General features: G+C 43.2%; 1 protein-coding gene across 3 annotated transcripts in view; it reads left to right on the top strand.

Annotated features, from left to right (window-relative positions):
* Positions 1–605: 605 nt before the first annotated feature.
* The window catches only part of PDE7A (phosphodiesterase 7A), a 73,271-nt gene continuing 46,627 nt past the window's right edge, over positions 606–27,249 (top strand). For all 3 annotated transcript variants that reach the window (XM_084282948.1, XM_084282949.1, XM_084282947.1), the window contains exon 1: positions 606–842. In XM_084282948.1, the coding sequence (XP_084139074.1) occupies positions 705–842 (138 nt within the window). In that variant the 5' untranslated portion in view covers positions 606–704. The remainder of the gene's footprint in view (positions 843–27,249) is intronic.

Genomic DNA, 27,249 nt, shown 5'->3' with positions numbered 1-27,249 from the left:
GCCCTCCATTCCCCCCCCCCCCCCCTTCTTTACCCCCCCCCCCCTTTTCTCCTCCATCAGCCGCCCTGCCGAAGGCGCGAACGGGCAGCGCGCATGCGCGCGGGGCCCCGCCGGCGGCGCCGAGCCCTCCCGCTGCCTCCGTGCGGTGCGCGGAGGGGGGGGGGTGGTTGAGGGTGGGTACGTGATGACGCGCTGCGTGTCGCCAGGCGCGCGACCCACGCACGGCCCGCCGGGCTCGTGCCTCCTCACGGGGCTGCGCCGAGCGGCGGCGGCGGCGGCGGGCGGCGGGCGGGGCGAGGGCTCCCCCCCCCCCTCCTCCTCCTCCTCCCTTCATCCTCCTCCTCCTCCTCCTCCTCCTCCTCTCTCCCTCCGTCCCCTCCCCGCCTCCCGCTGCCGGACAATAGGGCCCCGGCCCCGCTCCCATGCGCGGCGGCGGCCGGCGGGGCTGACCGAGCCTCCCAGGCCCAGCGACGGGCCTCGCGCCCCCCCCCCCCCCCCTCCCTATTTCCCCCCCCTCCCCTCCCTCCCCTCTCCCTCTGTCCCCTTCTCCCGGGGCCCGGCGCCGCTGGAGGAGGAGGAGGAGGAGGAGGGGGGGCGCTGAGGAGGCCCCCGGGGTTGGGGGCTGAGCCCCGGCGGGGCAGGTGCTGTGGTGGGGAGGAGGAGGGAGGTGGGGGGGCCGGGGCCGGCGCCCGGAGGCTTCTTCGATGGAAGTATGCTGCCAGCTGCCCGTGCTGCCCCTCGACAGGCCGGTGCCGCAGCACGTCCTCAGCCGCAGAGGGGCCATCAGCTTCAGCTCCAGCTCCGCGCTCTTCGGCTGCCCCAACCCCCGGCAGCTCTCGCAGGTAGGAGAGAGCCCTCCTGGGGGGTAAGGGGAGGTTGATAGGGGCATTGCGGTCCCCACAGGGGTGTTCTCGGGGAAATGAGGCGCTGCTGCCTGGCTGCTGCCTCTGTAAGGCGAGCACGGGGCTCCTCCGCGGTCCCTCCGTCGTTTCAGAGCCTGTGCCGCTCTCCAGCTTTTCATCTCCGGGCTGCCTGTGGCCTTGCCCAGAGCTGCAGTGGTTTACCTGAAATAGCGAGCGGGCACTGCGGTGTTTTATCCGGGATGCAACGCCGTGCCGCCCGCCGACTCCTAGGACTTGCCTAGGAAGAGACAAAGATCCTCGGCTTCTTCATTCCCATGGTATTGTTCCCTGCCCGCATTACATCAGTCGCAAGATGAACTCCGGGGTACTTTGTTGCATCTGATCTCGCTGGAGATGTTGCAGGAGCGGTCATTATGGCTGTCAGAACAAAAGGGAGGTTTTTTTCCTGAGGACGCGGTCCTGAATTTCTCAATGTGGGCTCGTATGGTTTCCTAGCAAGCGCCAGTAAAATGGTATTCTGGTGGAAGTCTCTGGAGAAAATTTGGGATTGCAGAGGAAAGCGTGTGCTTTGGTGGCAAGTCAGCTGCTTTTGGCTTCCAAGGATTTCCTGAAAGGTCTGTTTCAGGACTCTGGTTTGCATTGTCCTTACGGAAGATGCCATCTTTGCTCTTCACACATGTGATGGCCAGTTCTCGTTGTTCACCTTTTTGGCTGTCTTACTGACTTGTTCAGCCTTTCGTGCCTCGCTCTGCTTCATACATGCATAAGGAGAACACAGAGAGCGCCCAGCCTCTTGGCTTTGTCCCTCCTCAGGCAGCAGTGAAGCTCTGTGTGGGTATGAGCATTAGGTGTGTGCATCTTTGGGAAGGAAAAACCATTAAGATACTGTGTTAATGACCAGGAATTTGAATGCTTAGTGAGGTGTTATTAGTAAGGAAACGAAAATGAACGTACGTTGACAGTCCCACCCCCAAGTGTGAATATAATACTTGATGAAAACTTTGTTTTTATGACAAATTAATTTTCCACATAGCAGCTGGGTCAGGATGTTTTCCATTTGTACCATTTGATTTGAGTTTTACATGGTGATGGTGAATTTTCCGTATTTACAAGTCTTCTTGAAAATCAACCCAGTTTAGCACATTATCTTGTGGAAATGAAGGAAGAGTCTCTCTTCTTTGAAGAAGAGTTGATGGTCTCCTGGAAAAAGGAACAGACAAAGCAGTCAAGGTGATACATTGCCTGTATTCCTCTTCTATGTGGTCTCCAGCACAGGTGATGCATGATGTAGACACAAGTTTATAAAATGAAGTGTGATACTGGCATTTCAGTATTTTTTTTTTTCAACCTTGAAGCTTCTCCATCTATTCTTCATTTCCTGACCAAAATGCTGTAGGCATTTTAGAGCGAGTCACAGAGAGATGTGATTGAATAACATGTAAAAAAAAGGTCCTAAGCATACCTGTAGTTTCCAATGGGACCAAGTAGCATTTCCTTTGAGTAAGCCAGAGGAATATGTTTATGACTAAGTAAGAGAACTAGGATATTTAAGTGAGGAAGTCCTTTAAAATACTGTCTGGCTGATTAGAGTGCAGCTATATTTTGTTATCTTTAGATTACCTTTTTTTTTTTTCCTCCCCTTAGGAGCCTCTTAGAGCTAATAGGATATGAACGTCTACCAAACCTACGGTTATCGTAGGCTGGTGCAAATGATGGGCTAAGAAGCATCACCGGTGAGGTTAATGGTTGTGTAACTTCTGAACTTCACTTCACCTCTGAAGTTTCCTGGAAGACTACTAGTATTCCACTCCGTTTCTTTTCAAAGAGGTCTGGATCCTTACCAGTCTGTCACTTTGAGCTTTCTATTTGAGCTAGGTTGGAGCAATAGGAGTAGAGCTGGAGATGTGTACTAGCATACTCAAGAAGCCAGTGTGTACAACCAGCATTTCATGTTTAATGCCCTTTTGGAGGGTTTTCTTTAAAAATGTGAGGTCTTGAAAACTGAATTCCCACTTAAAAAGTGAAATTATTTAGGCATAAGACATTGTAGGCTCAGCCTTTCAGCAAGGAGGAATGGGAAACAATGGTAAGAACACGCATGTAGCATTTAATTGTGACAACGCTAAGTCTGCAAGTATTTCTGTTTTAATTAAGCGTGATTTCAGTGTAATGTTTTGTTAAAATTTCGCTCAGTGGGTTCAAAACGGGCCATGCGATGCTTTGTTGCAGCATGAACAAAGCGCTGCTGGAAATGACCTCAAGAGTTGTGGTCTGCTCTTGTCAGCCCCAGGAAGGATGAATTGTGCTGGCGATATTATTAGCAGATGTTTGTCTAATCTGTTTGCCTAATCTGTTTTTTAAGATAGAGTCTTATGAGATGCGGTGAGCTGACATAACTCATTATTGCTGAAGGTTAAAGTCCTGATGTTGGGCACGTATGATTATTACTTCCTTTATACCATCTCTGATGCTTGTCAGGTGCTCCCTGATTCAGCCGGTGCTAAAAGAGCAGAAAACCCACACAGCTGGGAACACAGGGTAGCTACCTGCCAGCTCCTCGCACGAAGCAGTTGGGGCAATCTTCGCTAAGCCTGATTTAAAGGGAAGGATGGTCCCATTAGGCTTTTGAAACCAAATCCATAAAAGCCTCAAATAATAGAAATTACACAACCTCTTTAGACAACTTAACTGTTGTTAACAGTGCTTAACTGTTCCTGTCAGTCAAGACTTCTTTCATAACACTGAATTTAGATCTTCCTTGTGGCAATTTAAACCTGTTCCTATCCCCAGCAAATGCAGAAAAAACCTTATGCATTTTCTCTTCGCAGTTTTCTTTTATGAATGAATTATGTCCTTACAGTCTTCTTCAAGTTCAAAGTATCGATAATGAAAATAGTAAAAGTGACACCTATTAGCCGGAGGTTATTTGTGATATTGTTCGAGTCCAGCCAAATGAAGAACTGCTATTGCATGGGTTTTACATCTTTCTTGAGATATTTTTCTTTGAATGTGAAATAACTTTAAATGCTGGTGTTATAAGCTGCTTTTAAGGGCACCCGAATTGGTGGCTCTTGAGCTGGTTAGGGCATTTCACACCGGTGAGTTTGACTTGAGGTTCAGTGCGAGGTCAGGTGGATGTTAAATAGTACCTTGGATCCTGCCTTTAGGGTGTCCACTCCAACTGTTACAAAATGATGCTTCTTAAATTAAGGCTGAGCTTTCGGAGGATAATTTTGGATTCTTTGCCTTGTCTGGTTTTTAACTCGTGTTGTTAATATTCGTTAAAAAGTTTCTAAAACTGTGTCTGTCCTTACTTAGTGTGAATTTTTTTAGTCTCTCTTTTTCTTTAATGAATAAGGGTTTATAATGAAAACCACTTTAGAAACATAGCTGTGAGCGCTTCTAGATTACATGTCCTGCGCTGCAATCCACTAAAAAAGAAAAAAACAACAAACCCTTGAATTGAGAGGTCAGCACATGTCTCTGCAATTGCTTTTTATGCCATATAAACATATCATACATGAGTAAGAGAGAACTTCGGCCTAGCCTGTCACTTTTGACTCCTTTCTTTCATTCTGCCTTGTGTTCCACTCTTGTTTCAGTGTCTCCAAAAATTGCATCGCTGACGCATGGTAGTAGAGTCTGAATGGAAGTAAAGATCTAGTTCTGGCCTTAAGTGCTTGAACTTGATGATGGAAAAGAAAGAGATCTAAGGATGAGTTTCCACGAAGAGGGGAAACGTACTCTATCCCAACATGTTTTGCTCAGAAGACAGAGCTGAGCGGTGTGTTCTTACGGCCTGAGCACGGGCACTGGTTGCTAATCCCGCAGTGGCACCTTCTTGCTGGGAGAAGTGTCGGCGTGACCTATTTTTCCCTTGGAGCTGCTCATTTCTGCATTTTCCTCTTGGTTGTGTCAACTTCTTTATTTCGAGCAGGTTATTTCTCAGCCCTGGCTGATTCATAGCGTAGTTCCACAAACGGCCGTGCCTGCTAGTAATGAGGAAGCAGTATGCCAGACCAGGAGTAACGAGCAGTGGGGAGACAGAAGGAATGCCTTATGTTGGGCACGCTACTGAATGGGGAACTTACCCTGAGCTCCTTTCTTTACCCACTCTCTGCTTTCTGTGACTTTTCTTCTATACCACTCCTCTCCGTCGGTAGCCCTCCATTGCGTGCCCTTTCATTAGCTTTCTCCTGCCGTTCCCCATATCTCTGCTGCATGAATAATTAACAAGTTAAAATAATGAAATAATTTTCCTGATGCGATTCCTAGCCTCTGGAATTAATTCTGCGTGTTGCTGCTCTGCTTACCATTCCCTTCATCTTGCGTTTATTGTGTCTGGTTGCTGAGATTGCATCTATTCATATGAGAGGCAGAGCCTGACTCTGACTCTGCTCGGCGTGGACAAGTTCTGATTGGGGTTTTTATGCACAACAGTAATTTTCTGGGGCTGTTCCTTTTTAAAATGCTCTCAGAGTTTTATGACCAATTAACGTTTTCATACATCGGAGCATAAAGCGGCATCGGTACCTTCATTCTGCAAAAGGTCACAGCAGCTTATTTCATGGCCTGTAATTGCCTGTGGAAGATCTAAGCAGAATAATAGTTTAAAGTCCTCATTAATTAGTTTGTCTTAAATCACCACAAGTCAATTCTTTATTACTTCTTTGTCCAGATTGTGTAACAGTATATTCTGTGCTTTGTGGGAGCCTCAGCTTTCTGATGCTATCTTTAAGAAGTTGCTTTGAAAACAGAGATTGTAACTGTGTGCCCCTGAAGTTTTGAAGTTTTGAATATTGAACCATAAAATAGTTCTGCAAGGATTCTGCTTTGGTTCGTGGGTAATCGAAGTAAATGATGAGCTAATGATGTAGTAATGCAATGCCAGTACAGGCTGTTGGAATTAGGAGTGCTTTGTATGTATGGGATGTCCTTTGCAGCAGCTTTTCTTTAAAAACCTGCATTTGCCCAGTAAATCTTTTTCAGGTTCCTTAAGAAAAGACCCAAGATGGGTTAACTTTGACTCGGTATGGGAATAAAGCTCTCATAAAAGTCACGTAATTTTCACATGTTTCTGTTGTGTTACAGCTTTGCTGTGCGGAAAATGATGTTGGGGCTGTCTGCAATCAATCCTTGGTATTTCTTCAGTTCTTCTATTTTCGGCAAAGCCCGCAGGGGGGTGGAGGGCAGCCCTGGTAGTAGTTAGAATGTGGTTCTTGAGAGCATTTCGCCGTCACGCTGGTGACCGCTGGCTTTTTGCTTTCTTGCATTTTGCTCATCGCTCCGTGTCTACAAGTTTCCACTTGTTTTCTGCAAAGCTGTAAGTTTCCGAGTGCGCTCGGTCACTTTCTAGCACGGTGGATCTGATTAATTTAAGCAGCAGGATTGTTTCTACGTCCTGCTAGGTTATGGCTCCCGTTTAAGAAACACCTGGGTGAGACTGAGCATGTTGTATTGGCTTTCTTAAAAATTCACTGGGGCTGTGTGCAAACAGTAAGTCATTTGGCTGCTCGGATTGCTTTCACACATCTGGGGAAAAAATTCTGAAGTTATTTAGCTGTCCTTAAGTGTGTAAGCATTTGTGAACACACCGATGCTTTCCACGTGTGAATTTATACAGTTGGATGCCCAGAATGTAAAATTCACGTGTCTTGTGATGTGATCTAAGGAATGTAGTGTGCTCTCTAATTTAGAATGGTCCTTCCTTGTAAATATGAGATTTAGGATGGACACACTAAAAAACTTGAAGGGTTTAATCTTAATTTCAGTAATCATGCTAAATAGCACTTGTAGTGCAAATAGTCCTTTGTCTGTGCACAAAGCTAAATATAACACCCAATTTTACAAGAATTTTCTCTGCAGGGTAAGCAGGTGTGTGAGCAAATACAAACGCGTGTGCCTTGTCCGTGCGCACACATGCATGTAGGGCCTCACACACCGATGGCTGGGACCAGGAATTGAGCCTTGGCCTCACAAATTCCTGTTAAATAAGATGCACAAAACCCCTCGTAGTAGGGCTTGGAAGAGTTTGCGTTTCGTTCGATGTGAAGTTTTCCTTGGTTCGTTCTCCTTGTGCCATTAGCAGCTAACGGCGGTGTAAGTAAGCAGCCAGTGTAATCCAGCAAGGCAGCCTGCCAAAGGCAAAGCATTTTATTATAAAAATGCAGTTCTAGACAACTGGATTTAAGGGCTAGTTGGGGAACTGTTTGTGCGTGTGTTTACATCCTAGGTGTGCTGTAAGAAATTTGTAGCCAAATGTTTTGTTTTCTTTCTGGTCTAGAACAACTTTTGTGGCTGTTCCCTCACCTCCCTTGCCCTCCTCCCCTCCATACCCTGACAAGTTTTGTTTCTGTTGCAGCAGTCTGACTCCTGTTTTCCTCCCACTTTCCCCCACTTTGTACACCTGTGATAGGGCAATCTGATTTATTATCTTCCTGACCACACTCCCACAATAATTATAATTGGATTCCCGGAGTCTGCTTTTCATCAGGAGGTGGAGGGCAAATTCTTCTCTCTGCTTCTAGCTGGAAGTGTGAAGGAGCCAAAATTCGCAGCAGGCCTGCCTGAACATCAAAAAGCTGTATGCTGGGATGAGAGTAATGAGGATAGCTTTGTGTCAGCAGAAGACTTTACAGTTTCTCCTGCTCCTTGCTGCCAGATGAGAGATGTGGAGAGGAGGAGGCTGTTCCCTCTGAGGAATCTTTCTTCCCCTTCCTCACCCCTGAAGCAGACACAGCCTGGAGGCTACTCTGACTGGTAAAATGGGATATTTATTACACGTGCAAGACAACCCCTTCTGTCCCAAGGGCACAAAAACCCCAGGAGAAGATCCAGGAGCTTGTTGTGAGGCTATGAGGAGAGAGATTTTGCTGGGAAGCTTGGGGCTCGGGTCGGTGGCTCAGCCTTTAGCGCGGCTGTGTGCAGTCGCCTTCTGATGTGGTTCTCTGTAGTTGTCTTAGAAACTGAGATGCTGCGTTGGGATGGATGCTGGCAAGCAAGTGACTTCCTGAGGGACTTGTTTATACATCTAGATCAAAAAAAAAAAAAGAAAAAGAAGCGAGCACTCTTACAAATAGTAGTATTTTAATAGTATGGTCCAGTAGAGGAGTTTCTCTACGGGGGGACCGGAGCAGCTGTGGCAGGAGTGACGCTGGTCTGGGCTATTTCTTGCTTAGTGGCTGATGAAGTCCGTATATTGGTGTTGCAGCTGAAGATGCACTGAGGAAGTTTCATATTTAGTCAGACGTGAATTAGCACTTCCGTTTAAAGAAAAAAAAAATCGGTATACTGAAGTTCTTGTGCATCGGCAGTCTCTTGAAACATGCACGGGGATGTGTGGGGGACCTGCCAGTAGTGCCCTGCCTTAGCTTCTCTCTTGGAGCACTGAGAGCACGTAATCGGTTCTGAAAAAGTCTGGAGCGCTTAAATTTCTTTGTTAACTGCAGACTTCTAGGCTGTAGATTCCAGCAACTGAATGAATCGAGCTCTTTTTCTTGTATTGTGGAAAAATCCCATCCGTAAATTGTTTTGCGGCTGCAAACGCGGTGTGAAACTGCTCGGCACAAAATGTCAACGCGTGGAAGTACACGTGGGGAGTTGTCTTTGATGTTCTTGCTCATTAGGGCAGATCGGGAGAATGGCTTTGTGGGGTTTTGTTCTGTCATTTCTTTTGTTGTGAAGTCTGAGCTACATTTTTTAGCATGGTGATGGTAGGAATTCCTGCGCTTTTCATTGGATTTTAAATGTATTTAAGCAGCTATTCCTAGCTTGTTTTCGTTTGGGCAAAGTAAACTGACTACATCTCAGTCCAGATAAAGCATTGAATATTTAGCCTGCAAAGCTGGCAGAGGAAACAGTATAATTTTAGCTATTGTCTGAATTAAAAAAGAAAAAAAAAGGAGTGAACTTGAGCTTTTTACTTTGAGAATTGCATAATGTCCCAAATACTTGCAAAAAAAAAAAAAAAAAAGTGTTCCCCCAATTTTGTTGTCCTCCTTTCAAGGAGGATCCTGTGATTCTCCTGAATATGGTCATCCTGCTTAAGTCTTCGCCACATCCTGCTTACATCTCTGTCACAAAATCGTGACAAATTAGCAAACCATGAGAGAAGACTGGAAAATACAGATGGCAAATTGTAGGTACTAAATTCCTTACGCTCTGCTGACAGGGAGTGTGTTGGGCTTGTACTCGACGATCCACGGTGAGTTCTTCTAAAGAGAAGAAAGGCTCCATCTCCCTAGGGGTGTTGAACGCTTGAAGCTCTGGTTACCTTGGTGCTTTTCTTGTTCACGTAATATTGTGGCATTATTTTTGCCATTGCCCTCCAGCTCGAGGCATGAAGGAATGTTTTATGTCTTAATAAGAGGCCCTTGATTAAAGCCCTTCCCCTACTGCCTTTTGATACAATAGAATTGAAGTGAAATAATCTGTGCACTACAATGCTAATCCATTTTCATGAGCTTTTTAGGAAGGATGATCTGAGAGGATTAGACAAGAAGTTATTATTCATGATTGGTTGAATAAGTAGGAAAGACTATTAGGACTAATGAAGTTTAAGACTTTTTTTTTTTTTTTTCCTTTCTCCTGGATACTGCTCTATTTATAACAGAGCGTAGGAAAAAGGCCATATTAAAAAAAATCAATTTGTTGAAACCAGTTTGGGAGAGGGGAGGTCACGTTGCTCTCTTATACCGAATGTGGCAGAGGGTCTGACTGGGGGCAAGGAGGCTGATGGATCAGCTAAAGAATACATCTTATGCACATTTTATAATGAAACAGGGGAAGTGTTACAGAAGATTTTTTTTCATCTGACACTCGTCAAAATAAGATTGTAGAAGTTGAGCATGGTATTTTTACGTTTAGTATGTCATAAAACATGAGGGTGGTTTCTGTAATTCTGCCGTTCGACACTCTGATGATGGCTGGAGCCATAGGTTTTGTTACTTCGAACAGAATTTCTCCTTTTTCAGAGGACAGCTTTCTTTAATGTCTGCAGCCATCGTAGCGCTGGCTGCACGGTGTCGCTTCTCGCTGCGTATCTTCACTCTTCTGCTGACAGTCGCACTCCTCTGACCGTGCGGAGAGCTGCTTTGCGCAGCTGAAGCAGCAGCGAGCCCTTTCCTTTTCGCCGTGCTCGTTTTCTGCTGATGTAGCTCTGCTCGCCTTTCTGCAGGGCGTCAGGAGTGCTGGTGCAAGGCATGGGAGCCGCAGCTCCCGGAGGCAGCGCTGCCTCCAGTTGGGCTCGTCTCCACGGCCGCTGTGGGAATGCCCAGCACAGCTGACAACTCTGTGATTGTTTCAGTTTCTCCCCAAATGAGAGCCGGCTGAATAATGAATGCCCTTGTTATTCAAATCACCTAATGCACCGTTCACGATTTTTGTAAAAGCAGCGGGCACCCCGTGGCTCTTACACATTAATATTTGCCTGACTCCAAAATGTGTAATTCCGCCTTTATTAGGTGGGTCTGTGCTCCTGGGTCGTTCAGATATTGGGTAGATTTGGCTTGGTAATCAGAATGTTTTCAGAGGTGGGCTATTGTTAACCTTTGAACAAATGCTCGACAGATTACATGATGTCTAAAGAATGCATATTTTTTCCTCCCTTCTTTTAACAGTATAACATCCAGTTGAGAAATTCGGCTTAATAGACTTGGCAAAATATAAAGTTTGGGGGGCATTCTGTGCATGAACACTACATTTAGAGGTAATGCACAAATAACGTGCAAATGAAAGGGTATTTTCTGGTGGAACCGAAAGCTTCTTCCCTCTCTGCACCTTTTACTGAGAAGTAGCTGTGGTTGTTACAGCTCATAAATGAAATGTGTCAGAACATGAGGATCGTTCCTTTCTTTTCTTTGGAGAAGTGCTCAGAATACTTAAAAGCTTGTGAGTGTGTCTGAATATGTAAAATGTGCTAACTAAATGGTGGTGTGGGGGGTGCTGCATAGATTAAGAGAAGAGGGAAAAACAGCGTTCAGTCTACCATTTGCTGAGATGTTGTCTTGCATCTGACAAGTCGCAGGACAAAATTATATCGTAAACGTATCAATTTCTGAAGGTTTCTATTGCTTCCATTTGTTTTTTATCTAAGAAGTTTAAATGTAGTAGATTTCTAGTCTTTTATCACTTACAGCAACGTGTTAGAAGCACTTGGTTGGAATGAACAATAGGTAAAGACGAATTAGTCTTATGCCATTGTAAGGTAGTGCTTCAGGATGATGTCAGATGACAGCTGGGATTATTCTTTTTAGTCTTTTTTTTTTTTTTTTCTCCCCCTCCATCTTCCTGGCTGTTTTCTATCTCCTTCAAACTTTCCCGAGGTTGCCCCGAGGCTTGTTGTAGGCCAAGGGCAGTCGCACCATAATAGCTGTTCCCCGTGGTCCTGAGTTGCCAAGTCCAACGAATTTGGACTGACTGCGTCCCTATGTGCACAGTTGCTCAGCCGCCCGTTCCCGCTGCATTCAGCAACGCACATCATGCTGATCGTGGTGATGGGCAGCAGTATTTTGAGTCCCACCCTGAAGTGCCTCGGGTTCTGTGAGTTACAAGAGGCACCACGTAAGGGTCTTACTTGAAGTTTCTAAGTAGATCCCTGCTCATTATGAATTCCACTGATTTCCTTGCTTGAGGGGCAAAGAAGGAAGCGGTTCTGGGCAGGAGGAGGAAGCTGTGGGCTTCTGGGACTCCACGGACACCTGCGGCTGTGTGTGTTATCGCGGAGTGGTGAGTACTTCCATCCTTGCTCCTTGTGAGGAGATGCTCTGTGCTGTGCCACCCCTCTGCAGGGGGGACCAAACTAATGTGCTGCAGAGAGTGGGGCAGCGTGGGCACGATACAGGGAGGCCCCCAGTGAGGACAGGAAGAAAAAGCAGTGGTTAGAGTTATGGTTTCCACCTGAGATGTTTTAGGCCTGGCTTGGGGCCTCTGCTTTGGATTTGAACTACTTCATGTCCATCTGGTCAGAAGTGCCATCTCCCAGCTCTTATTTTCTGTGCTGTAATTTCAGGCCTCACATACGGCTGCTTCCTAGCTGCTTTCCAGCCCTGGATCCCTCCTAGCTCCAGCAGATCCATGGCTGCGTGCCTGCGGCTGGGGTTTTGGGGCTTACTACTGGGCTCAGCAGCCCCATCTCTGGGTCTCAGGCTGGCTTCAGGTGGGCTTGGGCACAGTGCAGCGTGTAAAAGCTTCTGCTCTTGAAGCAGCTGAAGCCATGGAAGAAGAAGGAAGGTGTAGTGAAAGAGATGCCCTGGGTTTGGAAAGCCTGATACTACTGAGCATTCAGGTGGAGAGTATGGTTACAGTTTCTAGTTTCTGTAGCTCTTCTGAAACTGTACCCATCCCTTGAGGTGTGAGCACCCTGTACATACAGGTAGACCAGTGGAGAGTGTAGGCCTCAGTAGCTTATGGAAGCCATGAGAGGCAACGTGCACAAACTGAAGCACGGGAGGTTCTGGCTGAATATGAGGGGGCACTTCTGTACTGTGAGGGTGACAGAGCACTGAACAGGTTGCCCAGAGAGGCTGTGGAGTCTCCTTCTCTGGAGATATTCAAAACCCACCTGGATGCCATCCTGTGCAATGTGCTCTGGGTGATCCTGCTCAGCAGGGGGGTTAGACTGGGTCATCTTCAGAGGTCCCTTCCAGCCTCAGCCATTCTGTGATTCTGTGAAAAGAATTAACATCCTATCATCACAGTGTTTTTCTTAATGCATTCTTTCATAAATTAAATCCAGGGCATTCTGCAGATCTTTACTGTTTTATCAGTCTGTGGTCATACGCTTTCTAGTTCAGAAAAAAAGCAGCATATTAGGAAAAATCCATTAATGTATTCACAGTGTAATGCCTTGGTTCAACAAAGATGGGAGATGTGCAGTTCTGAAGGCAGATGAAAATTTTGAGTAGTTAAAATGGGTGTTTATTAATGATGATTTTCTTCAGTTTTGCAGAATGCAAAATGCAAATACGTAGATTTTACTCTAAATACTTTGTTTCAGGTTGGGTTCTGAACTAGATGTGTTCATGCTTGTAAGCTAATCTTACTTGCCTGAAATGTGCAAAAAGAAAAAAAAGCTTTCTGGACCTCTGTCAGTACTGTTAGGAGGAGCAATGTTACGATAAGGCCGGGAATCAAATACTGTTAAACCTCTGCTCGAGGGGTGAGGAATTGTATGAGGACTACAAGTGGGGTAGTTCCTTCCCTAGCAGCTGAGACCTCTCGTGTCCTGTGCATCTCCTCCACCATCTTGGTGTCCTTCTCTGGTACACAGAAGCATGTCTCTTCACTTAGCTTTTTTTGGCATGTTTTCCTCTCTCATGTATTCCCTTTCCAGGCCTGATAAGCTGTTATAGGATATGGCAGTTCTGGTCCTGCACTTTCGAGGGGAGGAGGGACTTGTGCTTAGGGGAAAGGACCTGGTCAGACATCCATCCTTCACGCCACTGGTGTAAAGTATCTGCTCCTCAGCACTGGGGCTGTACGGGGCAGAAAAGGGGGGAGAATAAAGACATTTATTGAGGTCTGATGATACAAGTTGGGGCCCAAGACTGAAAATACAAAATTATCGGAGCTGGTACTATAAGTATTAGTACTTAGATTTTCTTGGTGGTGTTTCCACCAAACATCAGTCAGAAGTGTCAGTCTTACAGTAGCATACTGATTTTTTCACTAAATAAAATTAATATGCTTATGTTTATTTGTGGAAAAAATACTGTGAGCTACAGACTTTCTTTATAAAATTTTATTTATTCTATACTTATTTATCCAACACCTATTTAAGCCTCCAACAGCAGATGTGGAATATTTTGATTACTAGACATGTTTTTCATGTGGCAGAAAGCAACGTGATGACATCTACCTCTGTCTTGGACAAAAAATATTCTTTTAAAACCCACCAACCAGAGGTTACATGGGTGTGAAAATGCTGTTGACCTGCTAAAGGAGTTACATTTATCTTTAATGAATGTTCACCTGTGTGAGTACTCTCCAAGTATGAAGTATTAGATGATTCAGTTTGACTGGGTTTAATAGGTGTTGTGCTAAGGGGAGGCTGAGGGACTGCCGAGCTGCTTGCTTTGACATTTCTCAAGCAGTGTTTGAATGAAGCTAGCCGGTGAACAGAGCTGTGGGGTTGTGCCTAGTAGCTCTGAGTTACAATCCCAGAGCACAAACTCTAATAATCAGCTCACAAAATGGTATAGATGGAAGTTTGCATCTTCTATTGTCTCGTCTAAGAAGAATGCTTATTTTTTCTCTCCCTCACAACTTTAATAACTGGCAAAAACAATATAATTGGCAAATAACAAGCAAATATGTAGTGTTTAGGATTGTGATCTGTGCTTTTTTACCTTACAGCAGCCTTCCAGTACATAAAGGAGCATACAGGAAAGCTGGGGAGGGACTCTGTCAGGGAATGTAGTGACGGGACAAGGGGGAATGGCTTTAAACTGAAAGAGGGGAGATTTAGATTAGATCTAAGGAAGAAATTATTCACTCAGGGTGGTGAGGCACTGGCACAGGTTGCCCAGAGAAGCTGTGGATGCCCCATCCCTGGAGGTGTTCAGGGCCAGGCTGGATGGGGCTTTGAGCAACCTGGTCTGGTGGGAGGTGTCCCTGCCCATGGCGGGGGGTTGGAACTGGGTGATCTGTGAGGTCCCTTCCAACCCAAACCGTTCTGTGAGTCTGTGTTAAGCAGAAAGGAGAAAAAAGCTTGAAAAAAGCTTTACTTTCTAAAACCAATAGGTAAGAGAAAAAATGCACAGCAATGCCTGTAATTAAATAATGGTGTGCATGTGGGTTTTAAACATTTTTTTTTTCCAAATATTTGAGATAGGAATTCCTATGCAGCAGTGTTTAAAAAATGTGCAGGCTTTGGTCTTGTCCTTTTATTCCTTGTGAGCATACAAAGGGCAGCCCAGGTGCAACCTTCTGCTGGTTGCTGTAGGCAGTGGTAAATGGACAAACTGGATCGTTCTTCTTCATGCACACGCTTCAACAAGAACTGCATGCATTTAAAAATGTGGATGGACTAAGTTCAGAATTAAAAATTTAAGTTGACTGCTTTAAATTGTCCCGCAATCATAGATCAAATTATAGCAGAAGTATGCCTCCTTGAAAGATGATTAAGGAGTTTTGAGTATGCTAAGAGCAGCTCTTGAGGCCATGGGGCACAAATTAATTCTAATTAGCCCATGGTGGAATGTGTCATTGAGGTTTTTAAAACTTTCTGGTCTATAAGGTAGATATCCCAGCGTGTTTCTCAAGATGTCTCACCACGTTAAAATCCACACAACACCACCTGGAGGGTTCTACTTTAAATTGCCAGTCAGCTTTGTGATGTGTATCTCCAAAGCCAGCTGACAACTCAAAGCGCTTGAACATCTGCAGGGACCACATTACATAAACGTGTTGGCACCGATGTCAGCTCTTCCTACGCATTCAAATGAAGCTGCTATGGCTCTGCTCTATCTTCTTAATCAGCTTTGTCCAGCCATCTAGGTGATTTGTCTTTGGAAATGATGTCAGTTACTTAAGAATTTGTGGTACCTCGCTGATTGGCAAGGAAATTGCAGTTGGAAGAAGCTGAGCAGGAAGAGCGGAAGCCAAAGAATTTGGTGCCTAAGCCCCCTTCTGGAAGATGGGACCCACAGAAAGTCGTCAGCATCGTGTCTCTGTCTGCAAACCGGTTTCAGGGTATGCAGATTAGGTGCAAAAATAGTGTGTTGTTTTTCTCTCCAGTGAACTTCTAGGCTGGATGTTTGCCTCTTTTTTCTTCTTCTTTAAAGCAAAATGAAATCTGTTATGGGTAGTACTAGCTACCTCAGTGTTGCCTGGAATATAGGCACAGCTCTGCATTGAAAGCTTACACAGCAACCTTCTAGAAGCTATAGCTGTACTGACAAATGTAACTCGCTCCAATTGCAATCAAATACTTTCTTTCTGTCTCAGTTTCCAAGTTCACATGAGCTGGTTAAGTTTTCCTTAAAAGTGAAATGTTATATAAGTATGCTGCATTTATTACAATTTGCTGATAGTATTGATTTAGATCATTTGATTAAAAATGCTTTGTGCGTCACTGCAAATAAAAATTATTTTTGTATCCTGTTGCTTTCATTCAGGTACAATAGGTGAAGCGTCATAGTTACAGCTCTTGGAATACATATTTTTCTTTTTTATTCCTAGGCTTTTATTCATATTAGCGGAGGGCATTAAAGCTAAGGAGAACACTATTTTTATTCAGCCCCCCTGTTTTCAGCATTCATTTAAAGATTGCATGTTTTCAATTACTCCTGAGGTTTAAGGTCAAATTCTTAGTATTTCTGTAACAATTAACTTCAGAAATGTCGTTCTGTTGATAGGAAAAGGGGAGGGGAAACTTATTTTAGTGTCTTAAAATCACAAAGATTAAAAGATGTTTCTTCATGAAAACGAAGGATAATTGTTTTCATTTTTTTTATGCTTTACAAAACAAGTTTTTTTATCTTAGCTATTACCTTATAACCAAGTACATTATTCTGATAGCATTTTGGCAGGGGTTCATGTTGTTCCTGAAAGCAGTCTCCTTACTGGGGCTTTCCAAGAGAGTTTAAATGCCTGCTCTTTTGGGGACAGCAGAGGGAAGGAAAGATCCTTACTATGAACGTCTGGCTACGTTTCTGCTGTGCAAACTACGGACTACACTTCTTTTACAACAAACTTTTTGTTGGGATTAGTGATTGTGGCTCCCTCAACGGACAGACGGTTCTTTTGCTTGCACAATAAAGAAGCCAACATAAAATCTTCATCTGTAGTCATCACACAGATCCAGAGGCTGGTGGTCATGATACCTGAAAGAGACCTTTGTTGTGGCATACAAATCAAGTTGCAGGCTGTTGATATTCTGCAGAAGTCTAGACAGGGACACAAAGAAAAAAACAATTGATGGCTTACTTAAGGAAGGGGTTGTAGACCTAGAAAGCATCTAATCAAGATACTGAAGACAATTTTATCAATTTAATCTTTAAATTGTAATGAATTAGCCTTTTATATCACCAGATACAATGGGTCTCTTAGTTCACTGATAATTATTACAGAAATGTAATACCTCTAAATGGCATATCATTTCTTGGCTGTTTGGAAAGTTTGAGATACGAGTCCATGTAATACTTGATATCATACATTTTTTTTCTAGTTGTTCATTTCTTTTCCCTCCTGATCAGATGATGATTTTAGTGCTGGATCCTTTTTGGTAGCTTTCCTGTCTGTCTTGACCATCGTTACAACATTTTTTCTGGAAGGCCAGATTTCCTCCCTCCAGTCAATCTTCAGGAGAGTGCATTGGTGCCAGATTTGGTAAGGGTTTATTAGCAGGACTACATTCATTTAAATGGGATCCCATTGGTATGATGCTGATCTGATCTGATGGAGTATGACAACACCTGTGGTTTAAAAAAAGAAGTCTTTTTACCTACACTGATGATGCATGTAGACATTGAGGACATGAGTCACCTAGCATATATTTTTTTCCTTGGTTTTTACTGGAGAAAGTGGCTAGGAATCCGAGGAGCCTTCTGCACATGTGCAGCAGGCTTTGACACGCACTGATTTAGTGCATACGTGTAGGCTGTTCCCATATTCATAGCTCCCCGAGTTTGTACCAGACTTGTAGCATCAAGAATGAGCTCAGTGCCCAGAACGTGCTGAGTTACTGTGTGTGATACCAGGTGCTCTCTGAAGGACTTCCAGATCTCTGGCAGTCCAGATTGATAAGTGTGTGGAAGTTGGCTAGGTTGCTTTTAAGAACTTTGTCCAAACTGGTGAAGTTTGGAGATGTGCTGTTGCATATGCGTGCCAAAACGGAAACGGGATGGGGAAATAAATAGTCTGCCTGCTGCCTGTTGAGGGAGGCAAGAACATGCCTGGCTTCTCTTCTGGTTCCCTGGTTGTGTGAACTGTGGAGTGGAGTCCAAGTTTCTTTTGGATTAATTTGGTGGTGGTGGGTATTGGGGGGCTTAGCTCCTCCTGCAGTTAGGTAATTGTCAGGGGTGGCAATTAAGGAGAAGCTCGTGGATGTTGTCTGCTGTCTGGGTACATGTGCTGCATACATTTACAGACTGAGGGATTCCGTCCATCGCTCCTTTTCTGTTGGGTTCTGCAAAGAATTCAGGTATTTTCCTGACTTCAGAGAGCTTGCTCATGTTATTTCATCAGGAAGCTCTTCTGTCTTGCTGCAAGCCTGAGGTGGGTTTCCTCAGCCTCCCTTTTTTACACTCTTGAGTAATAAACAATTTTGCTGTCAGATAAGAACAAATAAAAATAAGTAGTTCTACTGCTGAGTTAACCCATTTTAGTATTATTTGAAGTGCAGCAGGGGTGGCTTTCATCCAGTTCACTGGGTTTCTTAGATTCCTTCCTTTTATGTGGAAATAACAAAAATACTGTCAGCTATACAAATCATTACTTTTTCAAATTCTCATAAAGGAAGAAAGTCTTGCACAAAAATCAGTTGGACGTTTGGGGGGGGGGGGGGAGAAATGCCGAAGAAGTGAATTTGTGAGCATATATTTTATACAGGTATGAAATGTCTAGGAAAAACAGTAAAATAAGTATGTTGTATTATTTGGCTAGGGAAGAAAAACAAAATTATTCTTTTCAGGGATTTGTGATAAAGCTTATATGGCAGAAGAAGTTGAGGGCTGATAATACAATTAATTTTGTATACGGAATTTCATTTTGTATGGAATGATTTCCATGAATATGTTCCGTGACAACATTCTGCCTGCAGAAAATGGCTTTTGTAGTGGATATATCCGTGACCTTTATAATTGTGTACAAAGCATTCTTTTAGCTTCTAGATGTCTTTTTTTTTTTTGTAAAAAAAAAAAAAAAAAAAGAAAATGCTGTCATATTGAAATAAAAACACAGTTTTGATGTAAACTGAAATTTATCCTGAGTGTTTCACAGATGTTTGCTATTTGTTAAACATAACCATGTTTTTCTCTAATGCAATAATAGAATTGCTCTACTAAGCCCTGAAGAAGGTACAATCCGACTTCAAAGCTGCCTTTCAGTGGTCTGTTTCAAGGTATGATAATAGATGCCTACTTGCAAAAAAGATAGTTTTTTGTCTCCAGTGCTTCTCTTCAGGAGCCCTGTGTTTGTAGGAGGTCCTCCCACTGCTTCTCATCACAGCTGGAAGCAAGGAGCAGAGCACCTTACGTTGCCTTAGCGCAAGCTGTGCCTGGGTGGAAGTTCAGCTTTTTGGTATTTCATCCTTCTCCAAGGTCATGTTACACTGAAGCCTGCTTATGAAAAAACAGGGGATAAAAGGAAGATCTAATGACGTGGATGCATCGAGGTGCAAGCCAACACCAGCCACATGTAGTATCCGATGTGCACATATCCTAACTGAGGGCAAATCGGCCTCAGTTAAGGTGATCTTGAAATACTCAGGGTAGTGGCCTTGTAGCAGTAAACGCAAGCCATAACCTGATGATGAGAGGTGTGAGCTTTTCAGATAAACTGCTGTATGCCCGTGGATTTTAAAACAAGCAATTACTTTTATTAAACAAGGAAACTTAATTATAGCGATGTTCAGTCTCGTTGCAATTATTGCAGGGGTTCTTAGGATCTCAAGTGCTCTGCTGTGCCCTTGTGGCTAACCTGTTCAAAGCTTTGTGTGATGCTAGCTTTTCAGGGTCAAAGGCATTTCAGAGTGAACTGCACGCTTCTGAAAACTTGCTCCCATCACGAAGAACCGATTGCTTTACAGATAATTTTAGGCCCTGTCTATGCCTAACCCCAATTACTGTACCACTTGGGACTTCAGTAGGCTTTGTATGTTGAACTGACCTGCCTAGAGGAAGCAACTATGGACAATTTCTAAACCTAGGAGTTCTTAAAGGTTTTTAGTTATATTTTAGGTTTATAGATAGTAGAAGCAGCAAATCCACTGCAGAGTGTTAAAATTGTCCAGGGAGAAGTGTAAGTAGCTCAAGTCAAGGAGGATAAAAATGAGTCTGTGTACGTAACTAATTTAATTTGCATTGTGCTGCTTTCTGTAAGAAGTTGGTACTCAGTGGTTAAGAATAGTTGCTTTGCGTTTGTGGATTTGCTTCCAAATATAGTTTCTCTGCTGAATGTATTTATATATCTCTGTAAGCATTTATTGCTCATGAAACATTTCTCATTTGTTTTTTAAAATAGATTTTGAATTTGTTAGTTTTATGTTATTAGAGCATGAGGACTTACGTATGCAGTTTGTATTTTAGAGCAGCTAATGTGGCCTTTGAGATGAAGCTAGAGTCTGCAGTGTAGGGAAGTCATGTGGGTAAAGTATGTTCTGACCTAATAGAATTTTCTTAGTATTTCTTTTTCTAAATCATAAGGGAAAAAAAAAAATCAAAATTTTCATCCCTTATGGATGTAATCCTGAAGAAGAGCAGCACATTTAGGAAATGCTGGGATTGCCTGTGCAGTCCATATTAACATCCTTATATCAACGCCCTGTGAAGTTTTGATTTTAACATTATTTGCTTATGTGAGGCCTGTAATGATTTGAAAACTGGAAGAATACAAATGTAGTAGTCTTAAACTCTGTGCCCAGAAGGACTGGTGTCTGGGCTCTGATCTTTGTGCTGGGCTGAGGTTTTGAAGATCAATACTTGTGAAATGCTCAGATACTTTTGATGATTGCTTTAGAGAAGCCACTGAGAAAATTAATTCTGCCTTCAGAGCTTGAGCGCTTGGCAATGTGTGAAGCCTATTGCCGTTTCAGACCTTTCACTTCTCTTTTTAAGTAACGTATTATGATTTAATTATGGGAGCACCAACCTACGTGCCTATATTGACTTGTGAGCACTGTGGAAAACCAGCATGTAATTTTACTCTTGGTCTATTTAAAAAAAAAAAAAAAAGTGTATGTCTTAAAAGCACTGGTGCAGCTTAACTCTTTTTTTTTTTTTTTCGAGGGGGATTAAAATTAAGGACATCATAACTATAGATTATAAGCAGCTGACTGTTGGCTAATTACTTATGCCACGAATACCTTTCAGTGCAGGATATTTTCCAAAATATCTATTTTGCTTGTCTGTAAGGATGTCTGAAATTTCCTTGAAAGGAATAGAATTACTTCCTAGAAATGCTCATTTCTCTTGAACCAGAAAAAAAGTTCAGGGTTGAAAAGTCAATTGACCTATAATTTTCAGGATTTGAAGAGTGTTTTGCTATTCACAACTTGAGAAGTGAATGAAAGACCAGGAGCTGGGTTTTTCCCAGTGGCTGACTTCCAGGAGAAGTTCTCTGGCATGGGATGTGGTGGGACTTGACCGGGCTGATGGGTCGGCCACCGTATGTGGTACCTTTCCTTTCCTGTTCTCCTACACTGTTGTGTGGTGGAAGATGATGCAAAAGAGGGGACAGCAGGATGAGGATGATTGCACATGAAAATTTTGTTTAAATAAGGAACAGCTTATTGTTTTGTGTAGGTATCAGTAAAGAAAAAGTGGTGTAGTTGTGATGGTGGCGTACGGATCTATAGCACGGGAAGCAAGGCTCTGCTTCGTATGTCACAGGCTGGCTCCTCCCCTCTTCTCACAAAAAAATAAATAACAAAACAACACACACACAAAAATGCGACTCCAGGATCTTTTAACTACAGGCTGGGTTGCATTTCTTAGTTTTTTGTAGGTAAGCCTTTGTGGGTAGGCTGGAGCTCCCAGTCCTGTTCCCTTCAGGAGCAATGACATCCGTATTCAGGAACCGCTAAAGCAAAGAACATTTTCTATTATTCTTTTGTTCTGATCTTTAATTCCACGTGCTCATCTCTATTTCCATGAGCCTTCAAATTCCCTCAGAAGGTGAGAAAGGCTTTAATTACACAGAGACTCCCGTCTATCTTCTGTCGCGTTCGGAGCGGTAGCTGACAGCCGATCCTCCTTTCCTCGGAGAACGGCGCCTGCGGATCTGCACACCTCGGGCTGCATCTTCCACTTCGGGTAGGTGCTGAGCTGCCGCTTCTCTCGGAGCCTGCTACTCCTCTCCTTCTCCTCCCTTGTTTCCCAAAGGCATTTTGAAGGTTGCTCGGGCATTCTGCTTCCTTCCAGAAGTCCCTCTATAAGTCAGATGGATGCGGTCAAAAGGAAATCATTTGATATTCTATGTTTTCCCCTTCCCGGCCAAGACATTGAATATTTTTAAAATTAATTGCATCTCAGCTTGTCACACACACACAGCACGAATGTAATGCTGGAGATAATCCCGCAGCAAGTTGAGATGGCTTCTCCCCGAACAGCGGAGTGACTAATCTCAAGGCCAGGCCTGGGGTCTGGCGGCAGAACCGCGTGCGATTGCTGTGTACCTGAAGTATTAGAGGCTTTCAGAGGTGCCAGATTGAGCTGTTGTTCAGAGCTCTTGCTTCAAATGACAGATTTTAACGTCGGTCTGTGTGCAAACAAAGAATGCTGCAAGTGGACCAAAATCAAGCCTTCAGATAATACATTCACCCCGAGTAGCTAACTGTTGCCGTAATTAGATGTTGCTTCAAAGCGTATGCTAAGATTTTCCACTACAGCTTTTCATCGCTTCCACAAGTTCAGCGTGCCCTATACAGATGCTTAATTTGTATGCTGGGCCCTGTGATAAAGCTATTTCTGTCGATGAGATTCCAAAATTATAGGCACTGATGTCAATGCAGATGAGGTTAGCCTAATTTGGTCAAGAGAGGGCTATGCCATGCAAAATCTTCTTTACATGGGCACAGAAAGGCCAGTGCCAAGACTGACAGGTGTCCAGTGGGTGGCAAGGAGCTTCGCAGCTAAACATTCTGCTCCCTGCTGCCACAAGCCTTGCTTCTTTAAGAAACAATGTGGCAATTGTATGGCTTCTTATTTTTTATTTTATTTTTTTTTCCCTCCGGTATTCTTGCAAAATAACTAAGCAAAGCAGGATTGGGACTGAATTTCTGGAACGTAAACCTGTTATATCCTATTGAAATAACTTTTCCAATTCTAGATTCTTGAATTTCATTTCTGTTTAATGTGAAACTCGACAATGGAAGTAGCGCCTTGTTACCTTCAAGAATGAAATATTAAATTCAGAAGTATGCTGCTATGAAATCCCATTAAAAACAAGCTTAATTATGAGTGGTTTTTAACTGTAGGAGATCTGGGAATATTGTAAATGAGATAAAGTGGACGTTCAGGTAAAGGATACAAGGATACCATATTTTTGAGAAGGCTGTAGAAGGATAGTAATTGCAGTTGAAGAAGCCCCTGAACTTTCTTCTTCTAGCTCTTCACCTTTTGTCTATGTCAGTGTGGCAGCTGTGAAGTGCAACAAAAATTAGTCATTAATAGACCACTTTTCTTTATATGCCCACTTCCATACCTCCTTTAACTTAATCTGGCATTGCACTCCTGGATTTTTTTTTTTCCCTGGGAATTTGGTTAGTTTAGCATTGAGGTTGTAATTCTCCTGTTACTTTGTCAGCTCTTTCTTTAATGGTGTTTTAAAAACAAATAAATAAACCTCTTTTTTCTGTATCCAAGGAAAAGTATCTTACTCTGAGCTCTCCATAATAAAACGCCAAACCTTTTCAGCATCTCTAACACAGTGCCCCTTTTCCATTTAAGGCTCACGGGCACAAGCCAAGGCAGTGCTGAAAGGCTCTCTGTTAATGGTTTATCAATAGTGGGTGAGATCTGAAATAAGTAGATTGTTTTTGATGAAAGATCTTCGGCTGCGTGTTTGCTGGCACCCACATGCTAACAGAATATTAATGGGGTACAGTAACAGTTTTACAAACATGTAAATGTCTATAAAATATCAGCCTTGAATGAAAATACCATTATTAAACTTTATTAGCAAGCCTTTAAAGCATTCACTCTGAGAAATTTGCATCTGTTACAGGTCGGAGAAGGAGAACCTGGGAGCACGCAAGACAGGGTGGCTCAAGAAAAGAGACAAAAGACAGGGGTGGCTCGCCAAATAGAAGATGGAAAGTGGCAATGCTGCCTTGTAGTCTGGGAGGTAGCACGAGGTGTTGCAATGGCAGGTGCTGAACCGGCGTGGGGAAGGGTAGGGGTTTCAGCGCCCAGTCTCATTAGAGCCATTCTGAGTTTAACCAGTTTGGCTGAAATTGGTCTGCTTAACCAGTTCAGTTGAAATGGGTCAGCTCAGCCTTAATGGGCGTAGGTTTAATTAGTTCTTGGGAAAACTCACGGAGGACTACGAGCATTTTGGGTACGGTGCATCAGCAAGTTCTGAAGTAAGTGGTTAGTGGGAAAGGCTCCAGAAGAGGGAAAGAATGGTGTAGCAGAAAATATAACTATTTTTTTTTCTCAAGCTTAAAACATTAAGTTTTTGAGGTGAAACAAGTTGAATTCAGTTGACTGATGTGACCTTTCTTATCCTTTCTCGTATCCTTCTTGTATTTCAGATAGGGTATGTTACTTCTTCAAGTGCTTGACTTTTTTTGTGAAATGCTTGCGCACGGCCAACGTGATCTTTCTTTGAATCTCTTTAATCTTTATACGCTCTGTGGTGACTATTTAAGTTAATTATTATTTTCATGTGTAGTGCCTTTATATTGAAAAAATATTAAAAAATATTATATTGGCTTGTGGATTTGACAGTTGATGGTATAACCAGTTTGAGTGTTTTCTCTGTAGTCGTTTGGGTATTTTAATGGAAGCAATCACAGAATAGTGAAACAAAAGCTAGATTAGATTTATTCTGAAATAAAATATTCAATATGCCAGCTCTGCTTAATTTATTAAACCTGAAACTCTTGGCTTTCCCCTTTAAACTTTATCTTTTTTGACAACGTAATATTTTCGTGTTTGTGTTATTACTAACAAGGAATTTGAAACAATGATTTTATTACTGCTTTTTTTAACGTGAAATATATACCTGTGTGCATAGGGGAATGCTGATTTTTTTCCACGATAGAAACACTATTTTTTTAAACAGAACTTGGAAATGATACCTAAGATCTTTTGAATAAATGTCCGCCTATAATAAATGAAAGCTGGGGAGTCTCAGTAGATGTCAATATTTTAATTCTGTGTAAACTACCCTATAAATACTCCCTGTGAAGTCAGTTGAAGAGTGTGTGGGGTTGGGGGTGGGTTGTGAAGTGCCTCGTTTCGCGGTGCTGGAGTAGCAAATGCTGGGAAGAGGCAGAGGCAGCAGGCAGATGTTTCTGAGGCTTAGAGGGAGGTGAGCCCTGGTAGTTATGGGAGATTGCTCATCACCTGGGAGTCAAATAGAAGAAATAGCTTCTATCACTTTTTAAAAATTCAATCTGTTTGTTTCTGATTGCTTTTCACCTCTGAATGAGAAGGCAGGGAGGAAGTCAAAGAGCGGAGAGCAGCAGCTCCGTACTCTGCCCCTTGGCTTTTAGCCCTCGCTTGTTTCTCTCCATTGCTCTGCTCTTTGTGCTCACCAGATAGATGAATGTGTCTGGAAATTCATACCTACAGCTGCTGTCTGTGGAGGCCCTGATTGCTTCCCAGCCCCACACACACTGCTGGAACCGTGAAGCTGCGAGGTGAGCGAGTAACCTTCGTGAGGGCAGCTATAGCCATGCAAATCAGAGGGGAAACCAAGGGTAAGAAAAAAGCTCCAAACCCAAAATTTTAGGCATTAAATTTAGATGGCAGAACTCTTGTCCTCTGTGGATGCTTTATGGAGGGTTATAGTGGGATGTAACTGCTAGGATTTACATTTGTTCCTGATGTTCCTTTTCTGGTGCTGTGATACGTTGGCAATTTTTTGATGTTGTCCTTCTGGGGAGATTGCAACCTCAGCAATTGGGATTCAGGTTTCCAGTTACAGATAAGACAGGCAGTGCTACAGTCTTTTGCTGTTCAGAGGATGTGCTTTAGAAATAGAACATGGCAGTTTTATTACAAAGCCTCAAACACTGGTAGCTTTTCTTGTCACATATTACTGTTCATCTGTTTCCACTTCCATAGCCAGGTTACTTGCAATATGTGAAGCCTGTTGGATTTGAAATCGTTCTTTGGCTGCTTCCAATAAACCATTCAGTCTGTGTGAAGATGCATTCAATAGTATAGCACAGGAACTCAGAGCAGCTAAAACCTGACCTTCAGCACAGTCTGTCCTGAGCGAACGGGTGGCGAGCTGATGCTCTGACAGCACTTTGCCTGGTAACAGCCGTACTTCTTCCCTCACCAACATTATAGACAAAGGTGTTCGCCTTGAGCTCTGAAAATAGTCTGTTTTCTTGCTATGGCACAGATGTCTTGAGGGTGAGCAGATGCCAGCATCCACGCAGGTGTAGAGAGATACAACTGATGGACACCAGACCTGTATGACCATGCTGAAGTGGTTCTCTCTCCAAGGTTTTTACCGAAGTCCTGCAGACAGCTGAAACAGTTTTTCACATTTTATTTAGGGAAAAAAAATAGTATGTGTAGACTGTCATCTTAATATTTTTACTTAACTCTTTTATTTCTTCCAAGAGGATATGGTAAAAGTGGAGTACAGCTTCTTGCCATCCTCTCTTCTCTGGGGAGAAGCTGAACTTTTAAGTTCAGGAGTTTTGAACAAAGCCTTTGCTTCTTTCATGCAGCGCATGCTAAGCTTGTAGGAAGGCAGTACAATTTGGGGATGCAACAAGTGAGAGAGTGTCTCGAAATGCATCTCGAAACACTGCACGATTCTTCACCTGGCTGGGGATTTGATTTAATGGGGATGGAGCTTTGCCATGGAAGCTTTGTGCGTGAGGACTGAACACTACGAACACGGACATGGCTATGCTTGCTGACAGGTCTGCAGTAGATGGGCATAGTTCTGCTATGGAAAAAAATATATTAATTTTTTTGGAGACTGTACCAACGTTGAGTATTTCATATCCAATAGCACACTGTAAATAAAACTGTTGGAAGTGTGTATAAACATACAGTTATTTATACATTAACCTGTTTTTTTCTGATGGCTATCCAACCTGTTCTACCTCTCCTCTGACCCCCAGCCATCCCAAATACAAGTGAACAATTTGGTAAACAGTTGATGTTTGCAAAAGCTTATAAGCAACTTCATTTTTCTAGTCTACAGCGTGAAGGTAGAGGTCACAGAGGCTTCAGACACTGAAATGAATAGACATTCTTTTCACTGATAATCTTCTCAGTATCTTCTGTTATGAATGCTATATTAAAAACACCCCCGTTCAAAACAAACAAACAACCCTCCAAAAAACAAAAAAACAAATTGTGAACAACAAAAACACATGCACAAAAAAAAACACGTTTTAGTAATAGAGGTTGCTCATTCAAAAAGGCAAATCCTTTGTCTTAGTTTTGGAAGACAAATGCTGGAATTGTTTGGAAATTTAGTTCCAACATCCTTCCTTTCTTCACGTTCACTTGAGTGTGCTGGTTTTCTT

This window comes from Netta rufina (assembly GCF_964035555.1).
Source record: "Netta rufina genome assembly, chromosome: 2".
In the NCBI taxonomy this organism is placed as follows: domain Eukaryota; kingdom Metazoa; phylum Chordata; class Aves; order Anseriformes; family Anatidae; genus Netta; species Netta rufina.
This window is presented reverse-complemented; position numbering and strand designations above follow the sequence as displayed.